The following is a 20,010-nucleotide window of genomic DNA, read 5'->3' as shown; positions in this document are numbered from 1 at the left end:
GTGTGTGTGTGTGTGTGTTTAACTCAGCCAGAACACTGACTCTTGAGAACAGGAAGAGTGTTCCTACTCCTGGGAAACTCCCACATAGGTGAGACAGGTGTTCATGCCCCAGGCAAATGATTCCACCTGTGTACTGACTCATTACCAGGGGTGCCCAGCAATTCCCAGATGCAGGCGAGCACAGAGGACAGAACATATACCCAGAGAACCCACCAGCTCTGCCATATGGAAGGGGAGGCAGGAATCAGGGAAGAAAGCATCTCATTTACCTGGAGCCCAGGGCAAAAGTTGGAGGTGTCATTGGGGTTGTTGTAGTCATAGTCCCCAATTTCTTCATAGTGCTCAGTCCCTGTCTTCTGGCGCTGGTCCATCTTAAGTAACTAAAGAAAGGAAAGAACAAAAACATTCAAAAAGCAATTTCTAGACAAGCAGTTACTGCACTAAGTTGGGGAAGTCAAGCTTGGTTCCTATGTCCAAGATCCTCCCAGAATCACAGCTGTCCACATGTCATCTCTCCACAGCAGGGAAGGATCCAGAGCCTCCACAGCAGCCCTGCTTCTGACTTCAATGACACCTTCTATACAGGTTTTTGTGAAAAAATGCGTCCTGTACTAAAGTCAAAGGTTGGAAGCCCCTGCCCACAGCCACCTGTCCCACTTGACCGATTGTGATGAAAATTCACAGGTGGCTGCCTCATTCCCTTCCCTGGTAACACCCATGGCCTCACAGAACCGTGGTCTCCTTCAGGAGGCCGCTGATCACAGCCCTCTGGGCATCTGTGGGTCCTTATACCAGTGGTCTGCACTCAGACAGGTGAATGCAGGTCTACTAAATATTTTAATGTAATTCCACAATTTTCTGTAGTTCAGAAACAAAACAAAACAATGGACTTGTAATACAAGTTCAGACATATTAAATACTAACAACCTACCTGTCTGCACACAGCAGTTCCTCTACATAAGGTCCTGAGAAGCAGCCGCCCCATGAGGCTAGGCTTGGTGGGAGTGTGTGCACCTGCCATGGCTCAGTCTTGCTCTGCAACTGTTGACAGGAACTCCCCTTGTCCAATGCTACTAGTACCACGAGAGGAGCCACAGGCCAAGAGGCAGGCAGAAATGAGGGGATGAGACCAGGCAGTCTAGATGCTTAGGACAGTCCTAGGTGGAGCCTGGGCAGGTGCACTTAAGAACTTTACCCCATGTCACTGCAGCTCCCTTCTATACTTGAATCATGAGCAAGGCAGTGGACTGTGTAAAGCACTGGGCAAGCAACTCCACAGCTTCCACAAGAAAGCCAGAGAATCATGAAAAACTATTAAGTTTTTGAAATCTCAACAAGACTGTGCAATCACTCACCCTAGTGCCCAGCACTTGAGCTATTTCTTTCTTTCCTTCTTTGTTCTTTTTTTTTGTATTGGGGATTGAACTCAGGGCTTCTGCAAGGAGCTACACCTCCAGCTCTTGTTATATTTTTTGAGACAGGGTCTAAGTTATGCAAACAGGACTCAAACTTGCTATCCTAATGCTTCAGACTTCCAAAGTGCCGGGACACTGGTAGGTGCCACTGTGCCCGGCCCCCTGGCTGACAGATGTCTTTCCTTGTGTCCTCTCCTGAGTGGTCCTACTGGACAGTCATGCCACCAGCTACTTTTCAGCATGCATGCCATAAAAAAATCCAAGATGGCCTCACCCTCAGGCCTGGTTTGAGATGCAGCTGGACAAGGGTATCGATCTTGTAGTGGAAATCCGTAGGAAGAGTGGTAGCTCTGTAGTTCTGGTTCTCCAGGGTGGACTTGCTCAGAACAGTAGCCGCCTGTTTATTTAAAACAAGTAAGTTTTTAGGCATTTTTAATAACAATGGTCAAATACCTGTTTTTCTTTTTTTAAGAAGCTTGGGCAGCATCAGTCCACCATCAGAGATGCCACAGCTAAGTAAAGTTTGCCAGGCATTCTCCACATTGTTCTATAGGTGACTCCTCTATCCCTGCCCAAACCACTTCTCAACAGCTCCTTTAGGGATATGGGAGAGCGAAACAGTCAGGTTTCAGTTAACTAACATCTGGAAGGAAAAGAGGTGCACAGAGTAATTTAAGCACACACAATGAACCCAGTACAAACCTTTGATTTTCGAAAATATACATCAAAGTCAATATCTTCATCAAAGTCTATCTCAAAATCTTTCTTTGTACTCCTCTTCCTGGTCTCTGACTGGGAGGTGGTGTCTTCTGCAGGAAGAAACAAAGTCTCACTACTCACTGCTGTAGGCTAAATCACCTCATTTCATGAGACCTTGACAGCTGCATCAGCTGAAACACTGCAGCCGAGCAGCTCCCATCTGGATCCTGCATCATACCCACTTCCATCCTGAACTACAGAATTCATGCTGCACTCACAAAACACATCCAACACATATGGTGAGTCTTACCTTAGGACACAGCATGCAAGACTGGGCCAGAAGGCCAAGTGCTGCCCTCGCAGTGACTCTCTGTGTGCTTCCGGTTGGGTAGTAACCTCCATGGCTTCAAGCGAGGCTGACACTCCTCGAGAGTAGCCTGAGCCCATGAGCCCAGTCTTTCTGAACCCAGGACCTTAACTCTTCCTGCTCAGAGCCCGCAGATTTAACTGACCCTCATCCCATGCCAACTCATCTGTGACAGTGGTCAGTATTTCCTATCCCCAGCTGGTGGCTGACTAGCTGGTCATCTGTACTGCTTCTTGTCCCGAGGGTCCACCCAGAAGCACATACGTTTGTGTCGAGGCCGAAAGCGCCAGTGATCGGGGCCAGCCCACATCTTCATGGTCCGGGGACTGAAGTAGGAATATTCTCCAGGTTTCATGGACAGAAGGGGACACATGGTCCGAATGTCTCCATCCCCAAGGGAAATCATTTCTTCCCTGTAACACACATGAAAGCATAAACGTTACATACCACACAACCATGTATTTACATGTAAGGAAGCATACAAGGTTACTGTGTGCTACCCACTGTCCCACAGTGAACAGCATTTCTCAGAGCAATTCCAAAATAAATCCTTCATTATTAACAATCCCCTAATCCTTACTTTTCCAGTGCATTTGTTTCTCTTAATTTTATAACATATGTTCATGTCTATACAAGTACTTGGGATGTTTCAAATTCCTTCATAAAAATGCTAATCTGAGAGACTACTAAAGAAGTACAGAGAAATTAAGTAGTGTGTTTATATTTTTCCTGAGAATTAAGTTTCTGTGTAAGACTACACAGGTAGTAAAATGTGAGAGTTGAGAGCTAGGATCAATTCCCTGAATCCCAGCCTCACGCCATGCACCATGAGTCCTCCATTCTTTCTTCCCATGGCTGAGAGCACTGGGAGACACTGCTATAGTCCCTACTAACAGTGAAAAAGGTGTTATGCTAGTATCACTTCTAGCCCTCCAAACACTTTCAGGGGCCTGTCATGCTGGGTCTTTAGCTTTATTCTTTGCCTAGTGTGACATGCAGTGTTGCCTTTTCAGTTTAGGTTTTCACCCTTCTCCAAGGAGCTAGAATAGTGCAGCAGCTCTGTCCTCAAGGGCTGTGCTGCCTGCTAAAGGTGAGGGTGGCGATACCCACTCCAGATACCCTGGCAACCTAAGAAAGCTCTACAAAGGAGTCCCCACTCAATAGCTAGGAGAATATGGTCACAGCCTGCCCCTCCACAGGCCTGCAACCCTGCCAGGGTACTCTCTCCTAACACCTCTCAACATCACAGGGGCCCTCCTGCACTTCAGCCCTGGTGCAGTCAGTCCACTGTATTACTTGCCAGCCAGACGAGCAATGTGCTGGCTCCTACCTGACAGTGAGATTATCAGCTGGCACTGCCCCCAACCCACTTTGAGCCCCTGATAATCTTTCACTTCAGTGGATTAAACCTGGATACACCTAGGAGGTGTGAAAAGTGCAAGGCAATCCCTGTCTGGAGTGGAAGCTACCATCAAAAGCTCCCCCCCCCCACAGAAGTCTGGTCTGCTGTGCTGGGTGTTGAGAGCTCTATTCCACACGCCACCTCTGAGCCTGTTTCCTAACGGGTAAGAGGGGACAATAGCACCCAGTTACAGAGCTGAGCAAGATTAGACAATTATGTTTTTATGCACTATATAATTGATGAGAAATACTGAGGCACTGGCATAGTGTCTGGCACAAAGTTAGAATAAGGGGCTGAAAAAAATATCAGTTCTGTTTTGCAGTACCAGGGACTGAACATGCTAGGCGCACACTCTACCTGAGCAACATCTCCACCTTGCTCAAAGATGATGATTCTCATCTAGTCCCAGCCCTTCATTTTATGAAGAAGAAACCCAAAGGCAATGACAATACTCATACCTCACAGCTCTCTGGCAGGGTTAGATCTACTCCAGAGCCACAGCCTCCTGCCCAAACACACTTAGGAGGACAGAGCCCAAGATCTGTTGCTGTTTGGAATCTGGAGAAATGGAGACATTTGTCCAAACAGTCAGCAGGAAATGTGAGTGCTTTTCTCTGATGCATAACTGTGGTGTTAGAAGAGCTCACCCCCACTCCCACCTGCCTGCCTGCCATCCTTACCTCTTGGCAGACAGGCTGGGAACAGGCAAATGAAAGCTAAGTCAGCTGATAAGTCAGAAGAGAGGCTAATAGGCCTGGATGGGCAACTCTCACCCTGAGCTGCCTTCAGATGTTCAGGCCTCCAAATTTCTACTCCAATTCTGGGACTCATTATCAACCTAGCCATTTCCCACCAGGGCAGGCAAGCTGAGCTCAAGAGGCCCACCCTGGAGGCCCTCAAGCAGTGCTCTCAAACAGACAGTGACCTGCTGGGAAATGACACTGATAAACACTCGAGGCTTTGCCCAAATGACACCAGCTTGACTGTTCCCAACCCCAGGCCTGCAGAGCTGCAGTTGTGGACAGAGGAGTTAACAGAGGAACTCTGAGCTCCTGGCCCATTCAGGACTTCTGGGGGGTTGTGAGATCCTGCTTCCAGTCATGTTGAAAATTAAATAATACTGACCCATCAAGTAAATCTAATGAAGGCCAACCAAGTTTTCACATCTTTTCTTATAACACTTACTCAGTTCTACAACCCTCCAAGCACTCCCCAACATGCTTGATTGCATGTATTTAGCTCTATTTGGCTCACCCCCAGCCAGCCCACTTCGTAACCAGCACTGCCCAGCCATCTGCTTACCTCTCTGGCAACCGCTACCTCATTGTGAAAGCAAGTCATCTGCCTGCTAATGTCTGCAACTAACATGCAGTGACATGGCCGAAGCCAGCATATGTACAATGTGTGAAAAGGATCACCCTCTCCACTAGCACAAACAAGTGGGAATGACAGACACATTGGCATAGCTACTACATACCAGGTACACTGTTTCATTTTTGCAGTTTAGGAATTGAACCCAAGGCCTCATCCATGCCAGGCCAGTGCTCTACCAGCAAACTATATCTCCAGCCCTTCTTATTTTTGAGACAGGGTCTTGCTAAGTTATCCAGACTGGGCTTGACCTTTTAATCTTCCTATGTTAGCCTCTCAACTAGCTGGGAGTATGGGTGCCACCACGCCCAGCTTAGGTTCCAGGTACTTTTCCCAGTATCAAATCATTCTTGTCCTTACTAGTTCCTGCAGTGTGTTTGATAACCAAAGTGGCCTAGACAACACACAAACCAGGTGCTGATTCCTGTCAGGCACAGGGCTCCACAGATATGCACATCACAGCCCACTGGCCCAGCCAATCAGAGACAAAGTCTCATCTCCCTGAAGGAGACCTGTTCAGACCAGACCGGGCACGCCTCTGGGAAAGCTTTCTAGGACCCTGAGAGCCTTACTGGCAGCTCTGGATCTGGCAGGGCTCCTTCCAGCTCCTGAACTCTTCATGGTCCCCTGTTGCAGTGTGCTCAGGCTCATCATTGGCATCAAAGTCATCCTCCAGGGGCCCATCGAGGAAGTCCCCGCCATCACTCTCCTCAACCTCGGCGTCGACATCAAACACCTGGTCACTCTTCTTGAACTTGTCTACCAGAGCTGACACAGACTGTAGGGACGAGAGAGGGTTCTCTGGCCATGACTGCCCCAGCTCTGCCCGCGCTCCGGCGTCCAGCCCTCTCCTCACCCTTTGTCACCCCCCTCCCTGTGCCTCCCAAAGCCAGTGCTCTCCGGAGAGCCAGGCACTGAGAAAATTTATATTGTGCAGTACAGGATGAGGCTGCATTGTCAGGCATGTTTTGCAAAACATGAAACAGGAATCTGCACCCATTAACTGCATATGTAGAGAAAACAGTTTTCCATGGAGACTGTTTATTTTGGAAGTTGTGGTAAGGAGGCTAAAGGGGACCGCGCTAAAAATATACCAAAGAAGCCCTCACACATGACAATTTCTCAGGAAAACTGTGTGCCAAGGGACTCAACCTCAACAAGCAGGAAATGCCTGAAGCCGAGAGCAGCCTGAGATCCGAGGCCACTGGAATAACCATGTTTGAAAGTAAATCTGATAAAAATAGTTCACACATGCCAGGTGTGGTGGTGCATGCCTGTAAGGCCAGCTACTTGAGAGGCTGAGGCAGGAGAATTCCAAATTCAAAGCCAGCCTAGGCAACTTGGAGAGAATGGTATCTTAAAATAAAATTTTAATAGGTCTAGGGAAATAGCTCAGTGCAGAATGCTTACCTAGCATGTGTAAGACCCTGGATTCCATCCACAACACCACACACATACAAAAAAAGTTCATTCACAAAGGGCATGGCCACCTAGTGGTCCACCATTCCACCCTAACCCAGCCCTACAGAAGTGCCAACAGAAATATTTTCTGTCCTCCTAGTTAAATAAAATGATGCCAGTTTTGGTTCCCACTGGGCAGAACTAATCTTGAGCTGTTTAATCGAAACTGCGACCCCTGAAGGCAGGCCTGGAGCCCTTCCAAGCACCACCAAACACACCTCAGTATGCGTCTCACTGTCCCACTTGGTGAACTGGAAGCCGGCCAGGGAAGGGCAGAGCTGGCAATTTTCCACACACTGCTGCAAGGGTGCTGGAGGGGAACACAGTGAGAGCAGAGGTCAGCGGGGCAGGTGCATTCCACAGTCTCCTGCATGTCTCCCTCCGAGGGGCACCATGGAGACGGGAGGACAGTCACCTCACTGTTCTCCAGCAGAGGCCAGGCAGGCTGCCAATCTGTGTGCTTGCTGATTGCTCTCTGGGAACAAGCAGCAGCACAGGGACACCCCACAGCGTGCTAGGCTATGCACAGTCATTTCCAGAGTTAGCAAAACACTACAGGAAAAGCCTAAAGAACAGATGGTTGATTCTAAAATGAACTCTTGCCCTACACTATGGGGGAAACCAACAATTCTTCCTCTAAAGCATGCTGAGCATATAAGTAATCATGTGATAGTGCTTATTTTTGGTCCCAAACTCATCTACCTCAGAGGATCAGAGCCAGCTGTAGGCAGAAAGTATGGAAAACAGATGGTCAGCCCCAAACAGTTATACTCAGCAAAATCTAGGCAAGAACTGAAAGGACAAGAATGAGTGTTATAAAACCTGCATGGTTCTACTTAAAGGGGAAGGGTCACCATCATCCAACTCGTAAAAAATGACCACAGAACCAGGGGTGAAGACACACACTTATGATCACTGCTTTCTTGGAGGCTGAGGCAGGAGGATTTTAAGTTAGAGCCCACTTTGGGCAACTTATGAAGACTCTGTGTTAAAATTAAAAATAAAAGAAACACTGAGAATATAGCTTAATGAAAAGGCCCTAGGCTCAATCCCCAGTACAAGGAAAACAAAAAATAGACAAGTGCAGCTCTTGCAGCCCTGCATCTGGCCTTCACAGGGCCTGCTCCCTGTCCCTGCACCCTTCAAGGACCCCAGGGTTGGGATGAACAGTGGAATGGGTGTGCACTCAAATCTTGCCAAGCTGGTCTAACAGGACTAACAATCAGGTCAGTCCTTGGACTGCTACGGGGATCTATCTGAAAACAGCTGTCAGCATCCTCTCTTCCTTGAGGCCTCCTGGACTTGTAGTAAATGAGGACAGACAGGTCTCTTTAAGCTCCTTTCCCACATCCCACTCTAACATCCAGGCTGAGACTGTGCCACAAGAACTTGCTGGGAACAGTAGGCATCCCAGGGATGAGGTGCACTGACCTGGAGAAGCCTGGGTTACTGGTCAGACACCATACCTGCAGCGCTAGGTGCTGCTAAAGGACACTCCGTAAAAGAGTCAGCGCAAGTGCCTGGTGGCCATACCTACAGTTAGGTGAAACTCTAGTGACAGGCATGGCTGGTGCTAACCTTTCAGATCTGTCATCTCAACCCAGCCCAAATCTGGGAGCTCAAGGGGCTCGCCAGTGGAGAGAGGTTGGACGTCAGAAGGGAACAGCAGCTCACTCCGGTAGTCCTGGCAGTGTAGGGTGGAGAGAAACACCCCCACTGTGCTGCACTCATCAAATGAGGCGGCGGTCTTCTGAAACATGGGATCCACCTGATACGAGAAGAGATGGAAATCACGGATGAGGAAACACAAACTGGGTGCTGGCATGGGTACATATAGGACTGAAATGTGTCTGCTCAAGATCAAGGCAGGAGGGGCCTTCTAACTACTCAAGCAAATCGTAGTGGAAAAGGGGCAGTATGTGGGCAGTATTCTGCTCAAGAAGCCAGGATGACTGGGCATGGTGGCACATGTCATGTTCAAGGCCAGTCTGGGCAGTGAGACTGTCTCAAAATAAAACAGCTGAGAATACATAAAGGTGATCAAAATATACAGCGTATGTTTACATTTTTAAAATGTATTAATCCCCCTCAAAGCACTTCCCCTTACTTTGAGTATACTTATCCCGTCGCTCCTGCCATTTTCTGAAGCTATTCCTGAAGGCCTCTTTTATGAGTGTGTTTATGAAGTGTAATAAAAAATACAGTGACTGCTGCTACCAGGTACCATCCAAAAGAAAGGCAGGGTCATAAAAACATTATAGTGTGCCCTCATCCCTTACTCACCAGACTTGGACTTATACAACTTCTTTTTTGTAGTTGTTTGAGATAGGGTCTCACTATGTAGTTCAGACTAGCCTTGAACTCAATATGTAGCCCTACGCTGGCCTCAAACTCACAGTGATCTTCTTGTCTCAGCCTCCCAAGTGCTGGGATTACAGGAGTGCACCACCATGCCCAGCCTCCTATGTTATTTCCGCTTCTTTCTCTAAGTCAAAATGACCACAACAGGCAAACGTTTTAAATCCATTTGTGAGATAGAGGCAGCCACAAGGCGCAACTAAAGACACTTATGACAGGGGACTTCCAGGATGTAAGGGCATTTCTACATGCTGGGCTAGAGCCTCAGCTCTTAAAAAATAAAATTTTGGTACCGGGGAGCAAACTCAGAACCTTGTACTTCAGAGGCAGGCATGGCGCCACTGAGCTAAATCCCTGGTCCCAAAAAATGTTTTTAAATGGAAATAAAGTGTTTGTAATTGGGGAGGGGAGGAGAGGGTGAAGGGAGGGCAGGGGCAAGGGGAAAAAATGAGAACCAAGACCTGTCATGTAAACATACAAGATCCTAATAATGAATGTAACTGTACTGTATACCTAAAATGTACCAATAAACTCAATGAGGAAAAAAATGTTTTTAATAACAAAATTTTGGGAGGAAAAAAAAGGTGGAGCAACACCAAAACCATTTGCTTTACTGGTGTTTAAAGTCCTTCAAGACTATTTCTTGAAGCAGGTTCCTTAAGTAAGGCCATTCAGCTTCTAGTCCTAGTTCACTCACTAGATGCATCTCCTGGGCACATTACCTAGCCAGTGCACCTCAGTTACCCTTCACTAGATGTAACAAGTATGATGCGATGGTTCTGGGATTGCTTAGGAAAGCACCTGAACCCATTATGTGTACAGCAAATGTTAACTATCCTTACCACTGCTGTGTGTACTAATAAATAAAGCTAAAATTTCTAACCAGATTCCTCAGTAACTTGCAATCTCTTTCTACTCAAGTACTCTGAAAGATTTACCACTCCAACTTCATTATAAAGCTCATGATGCTAAAGGAGAAACCAGCTAAATATTTCACTACCTGAGGCTTATGAGAGCCCAGACCAGCAGGAAGGACCAGCCCAAGGTTCTGAGTGAGTCAAAGCCCATGCTGCAGGGAAACACTTCCTCACCGCATACTTTCGATCCGCTTCAGAGACATTGAGGTTGTTTAAATTCTGCTCAATGGTTTTATAGGAATGCTTCTTCTTTGGTTTTGGAGGCTTTTTGGTTGATCTTGTTTCGGTAGCACTTCCATCTAAAAGAAGGAATAAGATTGTGTACTACAGGGACTGCTTTCAAGTTCCTCAAATCCCTCAAGAGTGGTCATAATTGAAACATGAGAAATTCACTCAAAGCAGCAGGCCCTGTCTAATCTATAGCTTATGGGGAAACTGAATTATCAGAATAAGTATTTGGCTTTTAATGTAAGTCAATTTCCAAAGACTACCCCAAGTCAGAAGCTCTCTAGTTAGTTGGTCATGTTTACTCAACCTTGCCTAAACAAAATCTAAAAGCTTTCATAAGGTCCTCATCTTTTTCCAAGAAATTTTTTGTATTGCCAAACAGATCACCTTACAGAGGAACAATGACAAAGGCCCAAAAGAAACCAAGGTGAGAAGAGTCATTGATAAATAATTCCGAAAATGCCCTTATCTTCCAAAGAATAACTGATTTCTTGTGACTTCACTCCAATGTATCACTCACAGAACTACCTGGTGTACCCTAAAGGATCCTTAAGTCCAGATCCCAGCCCACACACCTGCACCAGGGTCCTCCTCGTCTTCTGGAGATGGGGCATCCTTGCCGAGCCCCCCCAGGACTCTGTATGTATCAGCATGGACAACATCTACTCGTACAGCATAGATCTTGGTGCTGGCATCCAGTGTACCAGCAGCTACCTAATCAAACCAGCAGAACTTAAATTCATAAAGAGGGGGAAAAAAAAGCACTTCACAACAGGCAAAACCAAGTTTCATAAAACATTTGCAAGTCCCAAGAAAAATGAGAGAGACCGGTGGGGAGTAAACACAACATCTGTCATCTCTGTGATTCATCCCCTGAGGAAAGAAAGTAAAGTAGCTACTATAATGTCTCATCTGGTAGGCTCTTTTGTACTCATTGAATTCAGAAGCAACTTTAATTAGATATAAAAAGAAGTGCAAGCCGGGCTTGGTGGCGCATGGTAGGCTGAGGCAGGAGGATTGCTATGAGTTTGAGACCAGCCTGGGCTACACAGTGAGTTCCAGGTCAGTCTCAACTACATAGTGAGACCCTGTCTCAAAAAAATATAAAATAAAAATAAAAATAAAAAGAAGTGCAAATCCTTCTTACTTTAAAGTTGGTCGGTTCAGTGTCCTTCTGTTTAAGGATCTCTGACATGAAATCAATCAAGTGCAAGCCGAAAGCATTCTTTGTAGTGATTTTCTGGAAACAGAAAATTGCAGCAAGGTTTATTATTTAGAGCCTCAGCTCATGTGATGATGTTTATCTAAATTCAGAAACTAAGTTTTTATTCAGGCTATCCACTTCCCACCCCATCTCAATTTTCACAAACACTTGACCAAACCACATATACAAACACATGCTTCCTCCTCCTTCTCAAGGCGAGAACACATAATCACAAACTGAAAAGCTCTACAAAGCAGGCACTGTCCTTATTCTCACTTAGGAGGAAGGTGGGTTCAATGGTACATGCCTGTAATCCAGCACTCAGGAGGCTGAGGCAGGAGCATCACTATGAGTTCGAGGGCAGCCTAGGCTACAGTGAGTTAAAGTCCAGCCTGAACTACACAGCAAGACCATTTCAAAAACCAAAAGGGTGGGGAGATGCAGCAGAGCAACAGGTGACTCATCAGTCACACAGCTTCTAGGTGGCAGACAGGAGACAGGCCTCCACTTTGGCTGGTCCAAAATGCACACTGACCCTGGGCCATGCTCCTCTTTAAATACAAACAGGTAGCAGGTCACCTGTACAGAGGATTCTTAGTGACATGAGTACCAGGGAACACATTACAGAAAACAGTAACTTTTACACATTTTCCACAGATTCAAGAAAGCTAGGTTTTCTCGTGATCAAGATGTAAAATCTATGGTGACAAGACAGCAAATACTCACATTTTCAGTGGACAGCTTGATACAGGTGGAGTAATGTTCTGTAATCTGCGTGTTTGTAAACTTAGGAGTTGTAGCTGAAACATCGACATTCCTAAATGGATACAAACAAAAACCCTCAACAATGACCCACAATATGTTCCTCTTCAAAACCCAGACTCAGAATCCATTGTGAAGATGCCAAGACCCATGCAGCCCACCCAAGGTGGCCATGTGGAAAAGAGCAACCGCAAAACCCATCACCTGCTGGAGGGGGAGGCGAGGAGGTGAGGCGAGTCTGTGCTGAACTGCAGGTCAAAGACCCTGGAGCGCCTCCGCTGTAGTCGCTCCTTCTCATCATCATTCTGGGGAAAGTCCTCAAGGACCGGGGTGCCAGGGGTATTGAGAGGGGCCTTCTTCGGCAGGGGTATGGAGAACACCCGTTCTGAAGGGGAGCTGACACTGTGGGGGTGTCCACGGGTCTCTGAAGACTTGCTCATTGTGGCTGGCAATGATGGAACAAAACATGTGCTCAAGAAGCCTTCCACTGAACATTTCCTGCATCTAAGAGGACTTGAGCCTATAGTCTACAGTCCCCCTAAGATCCTCAACTTTTTTTTTTCATTGAGTTTATTGGTATTTTTTAGGTATACAGTACTTTCATCACTGGGATCTTGTACCTTTACATGACAGATCTTGGTTCTCATTTTTCCCCATACCCCTGCTCTCCCTTCACCCCCTAAGATCCTCCTCAACTCTTATACCCAGTGCTAGTAACTCTAGAGGTTATGTTTCTTGGGGGGTGGAGGGGTAGTGATAGAACAAATGTCAGCTATTATGAATCCAAGCACTGTGAAGGCTATAAAGATGCCTAAGACAGAACTGGGAATATAGCCCATGTGGACAGCATCTGCTTAACATGTGTGAGGCCCTGGGTCTCATCCCCAGCACCACAGGAGTAAGTAGAGGCTGTGGCAGCAAAGTTACTGCCTCTGATAAGCTCACACACTAACAGAACAGACACCTGTCATCCACAATGCCAGACAAGCAAGATCCAGGTGCTGAGCAAAGGTGAGGTATGGCTACTGTCAGGCAGTCTGGTTCTAATCCCAGCTCCCCAGTGTCTTGGTGGGGAGACAGAATAAACAGTGTGAGTATGTAAAATAAATAAGTAAAATATTCCAAGCCGGGTGTGGTGGTATACACCTGTAATCCCAGCACTTGGGAGGCTGAGGCAGGAGGATCGCTGTGAGACCAGCCTGGGCTACCCAGCGAGTTCCAGGTCAGTCTCAACTACATAGTGAGACCCTGTCTCTCAATAAATAAATAAATAAATGAATAAATGAATGAATAAATAAATAAAATGTTCCAAAGAACCATCCACAGACTACTTGCTACCTGAGAAGGAAATAAGTCTTTTACAGTGGAAAATCCAGTAGTCCTCACATTAACCAAGAAGCCAAATGCAGCCTCACTAGAAATGAAACAACCTGAAGCTTACTCATCTCCTGATGTGATACAAAATTCACAGCCCTGTCCAGGAAAGATTTTGGCCAAACATACTTGACCTAAATTTAACCAACAATACTTTAGATCTAACGTCCAGATTGTGAAAAATACAAGGAGTCGAGGAACAAGTTGAATGACACACCACAAGGAAATATTCAGACAAATCTAGTATGGGGAATATAACATAAGACAACTGGCTCAGTCTCTTTTTAAAAGTCAATGTTCGCCAGGGATTTAGCTCAGTGGCACTGTGCCTGCCTCACAAGCACAGGGTCCTGAGTTTGATCCCCAGTACCAAAAAAAAGTCAATGTTGAAGCTAATGCAAGGGGACTGTGACTTCAAGGCCAGCCTAGGCAACCTAGCGAGAGACCCGGATTCAAAAGAAAAATATGTTTTAGCCGGCATGGTGGCACACGCCTGTAATTCCAGTACTTGGGAGGCTGAGGCAGGAGGATCGCTGTGAGTTCGAGAGCAGCCTGGGCTACATAGTGAGTTCCAGGTCAGTCTCAACTACATAGTGAGACCCTGTCTCAAGAAACCAAAAAAAAAAAAAAGAGAGAGAGAAAAAAATGTTTTAAAGAGTTGGGGATACAGCTCAGTACTATAGCTCTTCTTGCCTAGCATAGCAAGGCCCTGTGTTCCATCCTCAGCACCCCCACACACACAAACATACACACATGCATGTATGTAGGAGAATCTTCTGGGTTACAGTAGTCTTACAAACCAAAAACAACGCATATGTGCTTTAGCCAGGCCTTGTTTAAAAAAAAAAAAAGTCAGCTATGGGCCAAGGATTTAGCTCAGTGGCACCATGCTTGCCTTGGAAGCGCAAGGTCGAGTTCAATCCCCAGTACGGGGTGGGTGGAGGGAGGATATCAGCTATAAGTGACATTTTTAGGATAATTGGGAAATTTGGAACATGGTCTAGATACCAGATAACATCAAGGAATTGATTTTTATTGTCTCAAGTGTGATACTATCACTATAGAGAAGAAGGTCATGACTGTTAGGAGATACATGAGAAACAATTTAGGGGTAAGAATTTGTGCAACTTACTTTCAGTTGCATTGGTTAAAAAGATGGCAAACTTAACAAATATTGGGCATGGGGATGCATTTGAGCTTACTGTCTTGGTCTCTCAATTTTCCTGTACATGTGAATAGTTTCATAAGACATTAGAAAATATATGGTGGGGAGCTGGGGATTTAGCTCAGCGGTTCGGTGGCCTGCCTTGCAAGCTCAAGGACCTGAGTTCAATATGGCAAGGGCGGGAGGTAGCTCAGTGGCACTGTGCCTGCCTGGCAAGCACAAGGTCCTGAGTTTGAACCCTGGTACCAAAATAAAATATATGGCATGTGAGAAGGACATAAATGTTATGGAGAAAAACAAAGTGGAAAGGGGATAAAAAGGCTGTATGACAGAGGTGGGAGGTCATCTTAACCACAGAGGTCAGGAAGGGTTCACCAGAAGGGGAGCATCCAGGGGAGCCACCAGAAGCAGAGGGCACAATGAGTACAAAGGGCCAGCACTTGTAGGGGCACATAGAGTGGTAATAGCACTGCAGAGTCAGGTGGAGCAGGATACCAGTCACGACAAGGGAGGACATGCGTGTGGCAAAAGGGGCACAGAGTCTACTTCCCATACAGACGGGAAGGGAATGACTGGACAATTGTGAGAGGCTGCCAGAGGGTGCTCTGCTGTCATGCTAAGAACAGCCTGGAAAGGGAACATGGACAGAAAAGCAGGAAGAACAGCTAGAAGGTGAGTGCCAGTAACTAGGACAGGAGATGGTGGTGACTCAGACCAGTGGTGCCAGAGCAGGAAAGAAGACATGTCCAGACCCTGTGTGGGGTCTCCAGACAGAACAGAATGGCTTCCTGATGCATTAGATGTGTAGCATGAAGACTTGGGCTAACTCCAGGTCACCCCAACACCTAAGGAGAGGACTGCCAGGGGCCAAGAGGGGAGGCCACAGGAGCAGCACATGTGTGAGGCGCAGAGGCTCTGGGCCTGGGATGCTTCCCAACACACTGAAGGACAGTGCAGGATTTAATCCTAGAACTCAGGGAAGAGGCCAAGCTAGAAGCTGAATTTAGAAGTCATCAATATAGGGTGTATTGAAAGTCCCAACACTAGATGAGCTCCCAAATTAGTAAAGACAAAGAGAGTGGAAGTTGAAGGCAGTCCAGGATACTTCCAAAGCTGACTAGCAGAAAAAGCAAAAGAGTTGAGGATGGTGGGGAGAAAACCATTCTAAAACTCAGGTGACAGCCAGCTGTTGGTGGCTCATGCCTGTAATCCCAGCACTCTGGGAAGCTGAGACAGGGGAATTTAAATTCAACCCCAGTTTGAAGAACTTAGTGACTTAGTGAGACCCTGTCTCAAAGCAAATTAAGAAAGGGGCTGAGGTTGTAGCTCAGTGCAAAGGCTCTGAATTCCATCTGTAGTGACAGATGAATCAGATAAGGAGGAGAACTGAGTGAGGAGCTGTGCTCCAGGTTACTGGAGAGGACGTGAGAAGTGTGCCCAGCACAGCAGGAAAGAAAGCCAAACTAGAAAGGATACAACAGGAGACAACAAATACAGAGGATGTTTCCAAGGACTCAGGGGAGGAAAGCAGTAGGAAGGGAGGCCAAGAAAGCAACTGTTAACATGAAAAACACAACAAACAAGCACAGTAAAGAGAATGAAGCAAAGAGATAGCATTAGTTTCCTACCACTGCTGTGACAAGCCAATCACAAGCTCAGCAGTTTAAAACTACACGTGTACTCTCTCATAGGTCTGGAAGTTAGAAGCCTAAAACTGGGGCTGGGGATTTAGCTCAGTGGTTCCACCGCCTGCTTCACAAGCACAAAGACCTGAGTTCGACCCCCCGTACCACAAAAAAAAAAAAAAGTCATTTTGGGCTGGGGATTTACTGGCAAGCACAAGAACCCAAGTTCGATCCCTGGTACCAAAAAAAGCCTAAAATCAAGGTCCTAACAGGGTGGCATTCCTTCCTGAAGCTTTAGGAAAAATTTGCTCCCTTGTCTTTCCCAAAAGGCTTCCTACTTCCTCAGCTCTGGTCCCTCCCTTTGATCATCTTAACCCTCGCTTCTGAAATCAGGTCTCTTGACTCTGACCTTCCTACTTATTCTGAGACCACTCAGGTGACCTACGGTCATCTTTTCATCACATCCTTGAAGCCCCTTTCACCACGGAAGTGAACATATTCAGAGTCAAGACACAGGGGGCACTATTCAGCCTACCACCAGGATCATACAAAAGAAGGGGTAAGTTACTAAACAACTAACTTATGTAGAGGATGACTCAGTTGAGGGCATGGAGAGCCCACCCTCAGCAAGAGAAGGCAGCATACTCCAACACAGATGCAGACAGGGCAGTGGCTACAAAAGTGGGCTTGCTGATGTTCTGGGTTTTCTTTTTGCAGTACTGGGGGTTGAACCCAGGGCTTCTGCATTGAACTACGACTCCAGCCCTTTTTTATTTTGAGACAGGAGCTAGCTAAATTGCTCAGGTGGGACTCATGATCCTCCTGCCTCAGCCCCTGAAATGTCAGGATTACAGCTGTGCACCATGGCCTCTAGCTCAAAGTTCTTTTTTTTTTTTGGTACCAGGGTTTGAACTCAGGTGCTTGCCAGGCAGGTGGTAGAACCACTGTCTAGCTCAAAGTTCTATTTTGATTGTTTTGACTTTTTTTTTTTCTTTCATTCTAAGTAAGAAGTAAATTTTTAAAATCCAGCAGTGGGAGGACCTGGGGAAGAAGGGAAGGTGTGAAATCATCATCTAGTAGCAGGAGAATGAACCAGGAAACAAAGCACAACTGCTAGGGGGTTAGAGTCCCCTTGAGATCCTTTAGCATTCCTGGAGGTTTTTCTCTCACTGCAGTTGGGTGTGCAGGAACTGGTGCCATCATTAGGCCTGCAGAGTAGGCAGTTTGATTAGGCAGGGTTCTGCTTTTTGTCAGGGAAGTACAAGGAAACAAGAGGAGGGTAAGGGGAAAGATCCTGTTTATACAAACCAACCACGGATGTGGACCAAGAGGCGAACAAGGATGCAAGAGGCAAGCGGACAGCAAAAAGCAGTAAAATACAGATCTGCTGGTTCAAGACTCCCAGTCAGGAATCAAGAGGAAGTGAGCTGGAAAGATGGGTGGCACAAGAAGTGGGGTATTTAAGATTGAGGTGACAAAGTTGAGGCAGGAGGATTGCCAGGAGTTTAAGGCCAGCCTGGTTTACAGAGTTCAAGGCCAGTCTGGACTACCTAGCAAGATTCTTTGTCTCAAAAAATCAAAAACATGGCCAGAGATTTAGCTCAGCAGCACTGCATCTGCCTGAGTTCCATCCCCAGTACCAACAAACAAAAACAGAGGGGACAAAGTATGCAACTATTGCTAATAACAAGATCCTAACTGGGTATCTGAGCGTGGTGGCACACATCTGTAATCCAAGCTACTCAACAGGCTGAGACAGGAGGATCTCAAGTGGGAAGCCAGCCCAAGCAACTTAGAAAGACCTTGTCTCAACATAAACTTTTAGAAAAAAGGTTGGGGATGTAGTCAGTAATATAGCACTTGCCTAACAGAGATGATGGGTTCAATTCCCAGCACAAAAACAAACCAAAAAAAAAAAAACAGAAACAAGATTTAAGGTGTGACTACAGGAGTAGGGCTATGCCCTATTATAGTAGGGAAAGAAACAATATTCCTGGGTCGGGGATTTAGCTTAGTGGTTCGGCTGCCTGCCTTGCAAGCGCAAGGACCGGAGTTCAATTTCCGGTACCAAAAAAAAAGAAAGAAAAGAAAAGAATATTCCTAGAAGAACAATGAAGGAACTCAGAACCTACCTGGAGGGAAAATTTCTAGATTTAAGAAATCAGAAGGCCTTGCTTTAACCCTGCTCATCACTTACTAGCTAGTGAAATTTTGTTTTATTTTAATTTGTTTATTTATCCTGTAACAGGGATTGAACTCAGGACCTTGCACTTTCAAGGCAGGCACAGCACAAATGAGCTAAATTCCTGGCCCTGGTGAAATTTTAAATAAGCATCTTCACCGCCCCCCATAAACCTGGCCAGTATAGAGTTCTTGCCTAGCATGTTCAAGTCCCAGGTTTGATCTCCATCATACACACACTTTAGCTGGTTCAGAATTGGTAATACAGATATAACACAAACATGCTAAAATGCAACATGGTAAACACTAGATGGTTGTCCATGAGAACAGAGGGGAACAGGAGTGAATAGGGATAAAAGGAATAAATACAAGAACTTCACACGTTCCCTTCATGGCTTCCCAGCAACTCAAGAGAATAATTAACATGCAGCTCAAAACAAAAAGACACAATGGAAAGGAACAAAATTGAGACAATCTATGACTATGTGGACATGGGTGCTGCAGGGTGGGAAGAGGAATTAAAACTTGGTAGAAGAGACCTCATCAGAAATAGGAAGCACTGAAGGAGAAACCTGTCTACAAAGGAAACTGGAGAACTAGAGGCATGCTTTAATTCTCCGAATTTTTCTTTGGTATCTCTCTCTCTGCCTTTAACATTATACACCTATTCATTCAACAGATTGTCAATGAGCTCAAAAACCGTTCCTGTTACTTCCTCACCTCCCACTCATATTTCAATCCATCCGATCTGAATGGCGTCTTTATCGCTTCATGAAAAGCCTTACCGCGATCAACCTCTACTTCTATGTTGCCAAACCCTATGGTCACTTCTCAGGTCTTATCACTGTTGGGATTCGGCAATACATGAAATAATTGACAATCTCTTCCTTCTTGCAACACTCACGGATAGTCTCAGTCACTGAAACTATTTCCCGTATAGGAAGGCATAAATCTCATTCGTTTGGTTCTTTACTTACGATCTGGCCCAAAGGGACCGCTCAATACTTTTGAATGAAAGCCAAAAAAAAAAAAAGCATGTTTGTTAAGCGGTAACCACAATTCCAAGACCCGGAAACTTAACATCCAGTCCAGGAAAACCACCTAGTTAACAAGAGACACCTAGTAGGAGCTCGGGACCCAGCAGCTGGGCAACTCAGCTTGCGCTCCAGCGCCGCCGTAGACGCGTCCTGATTGGCCTAGCGCTCGCGCGCCCGGCCAGTCTTTCCCTTCCCTTCCCCCCGCGTGCCCGCCTCTGTCCAGGTCCACAGGCCTAGAAGCGGGCTAAACTTATCCATGCGCTGTTCAGGTCCGCCTGTTGACTTGCCCACCCGGGGCGCCGCTTCACACAAGACCCTGTTCGCTACGGCTAGCACCAGCCGGGCCTCACCTAGCCCGGGAGGGCCCATCTTGACCTCGACGTCTCCCGAGCTGATTTTAAATTGCGCGCGCGGCGACGCCCAAGCACCGTAACGGCCGCGTGA

General features: G+C 46.4%; 1 protein-coding gene across 3 annotated transcripts in view; it reads right to left on the bottom strand.

Annotated features, from left to right (window-relative positions):
- Ncaph (non-SMC condensin I complex subunit H) overlaps positions 1 to 20,010 on the bottom strand; it is a 28,321-nt gene extending 8,311 nt beyond the window's left edge. Inside the window, exons 1-13 of one of the 3 annotated variants that reach the window (XM_010638132.2) lie at positions 19,917 to 20,010; positions 12,389 to 12,629; positions 12,149 to 12,239; positions 11,366 to 11,458; positions 10,794 to 10,932; positions 10,165 to 10,289; positions 8,294 to 8,483; positions 6,934 to 7,025; positions 5,827 to 6,032; positions 2,746 to 2,894; positions 2,118 to 2,224; positions 1,690 to 1,812; positions 270 to 380 (exon numbers count right to left, since the gene is read on the bottom strand). In XM_010638132.2, the coding sequence (XP_010636434.1) occupies positions 270 to 380; positions 1,690 to 1,812; positions 2,118 to 2,224; positions 2,746 to 2,894; positions 5,827 to 6,032; positions 6,934 to 7,025; positions 8,294 to 8,483; positions 10,165 to 10,289; positions 10,794 to 10,932; positions 11,366 to 11,458; positions 12,149 to 12,239; positions 12,389 to 12,629; positions 19,917 to 19,935 (1,686 nt within the window). In that variant the 5' untranslated portion in view covers positions 19,936 to 20,010. Of the gene's footprint in view, positions 1 to 269; positions 381 to 1,689; positions 1,813 to 2,117; positions 2,225 to 2,745; positions 2,895 to 5,826; positions 6,033 to 6,933; positions 7,026 to 8,293; positions 8,484 to 10,164; positions 10,290 to 10,793; positions 10,933 to 11,365; positions 11,459 to 12,148; positions 12,240 to 12,388; positions 12,630 to 19,249; positions 19,707 to 19,916 lie in introns of those variants that run through there. The other 2 variants (XM_010638133.2, XM_010638131.2) reach the window with 2 other exon arrangements.

The sequence above is a fragment of the Fukomys damarensis genome, unplaced genomic scaffold (assembly GCF_012274545.1).
Source record: "Fukomys damarensis isolate Sample0158 unplaced genomic scaffold, DMR_v1.0_HiC HiC_scaffold_9, whole genome shotgun sequence".
NCBI lineage: Eukaryota > Metazoa > Chordata > Mammalia > Rodentia > Bathyergidae > Fukomys > Fukomys damarensis.
The sequence above is the reverse complement of the archived record's forward strand: the minus strand, read 5'-3'. Positions and strand labels throughout refer to the sequence as shown.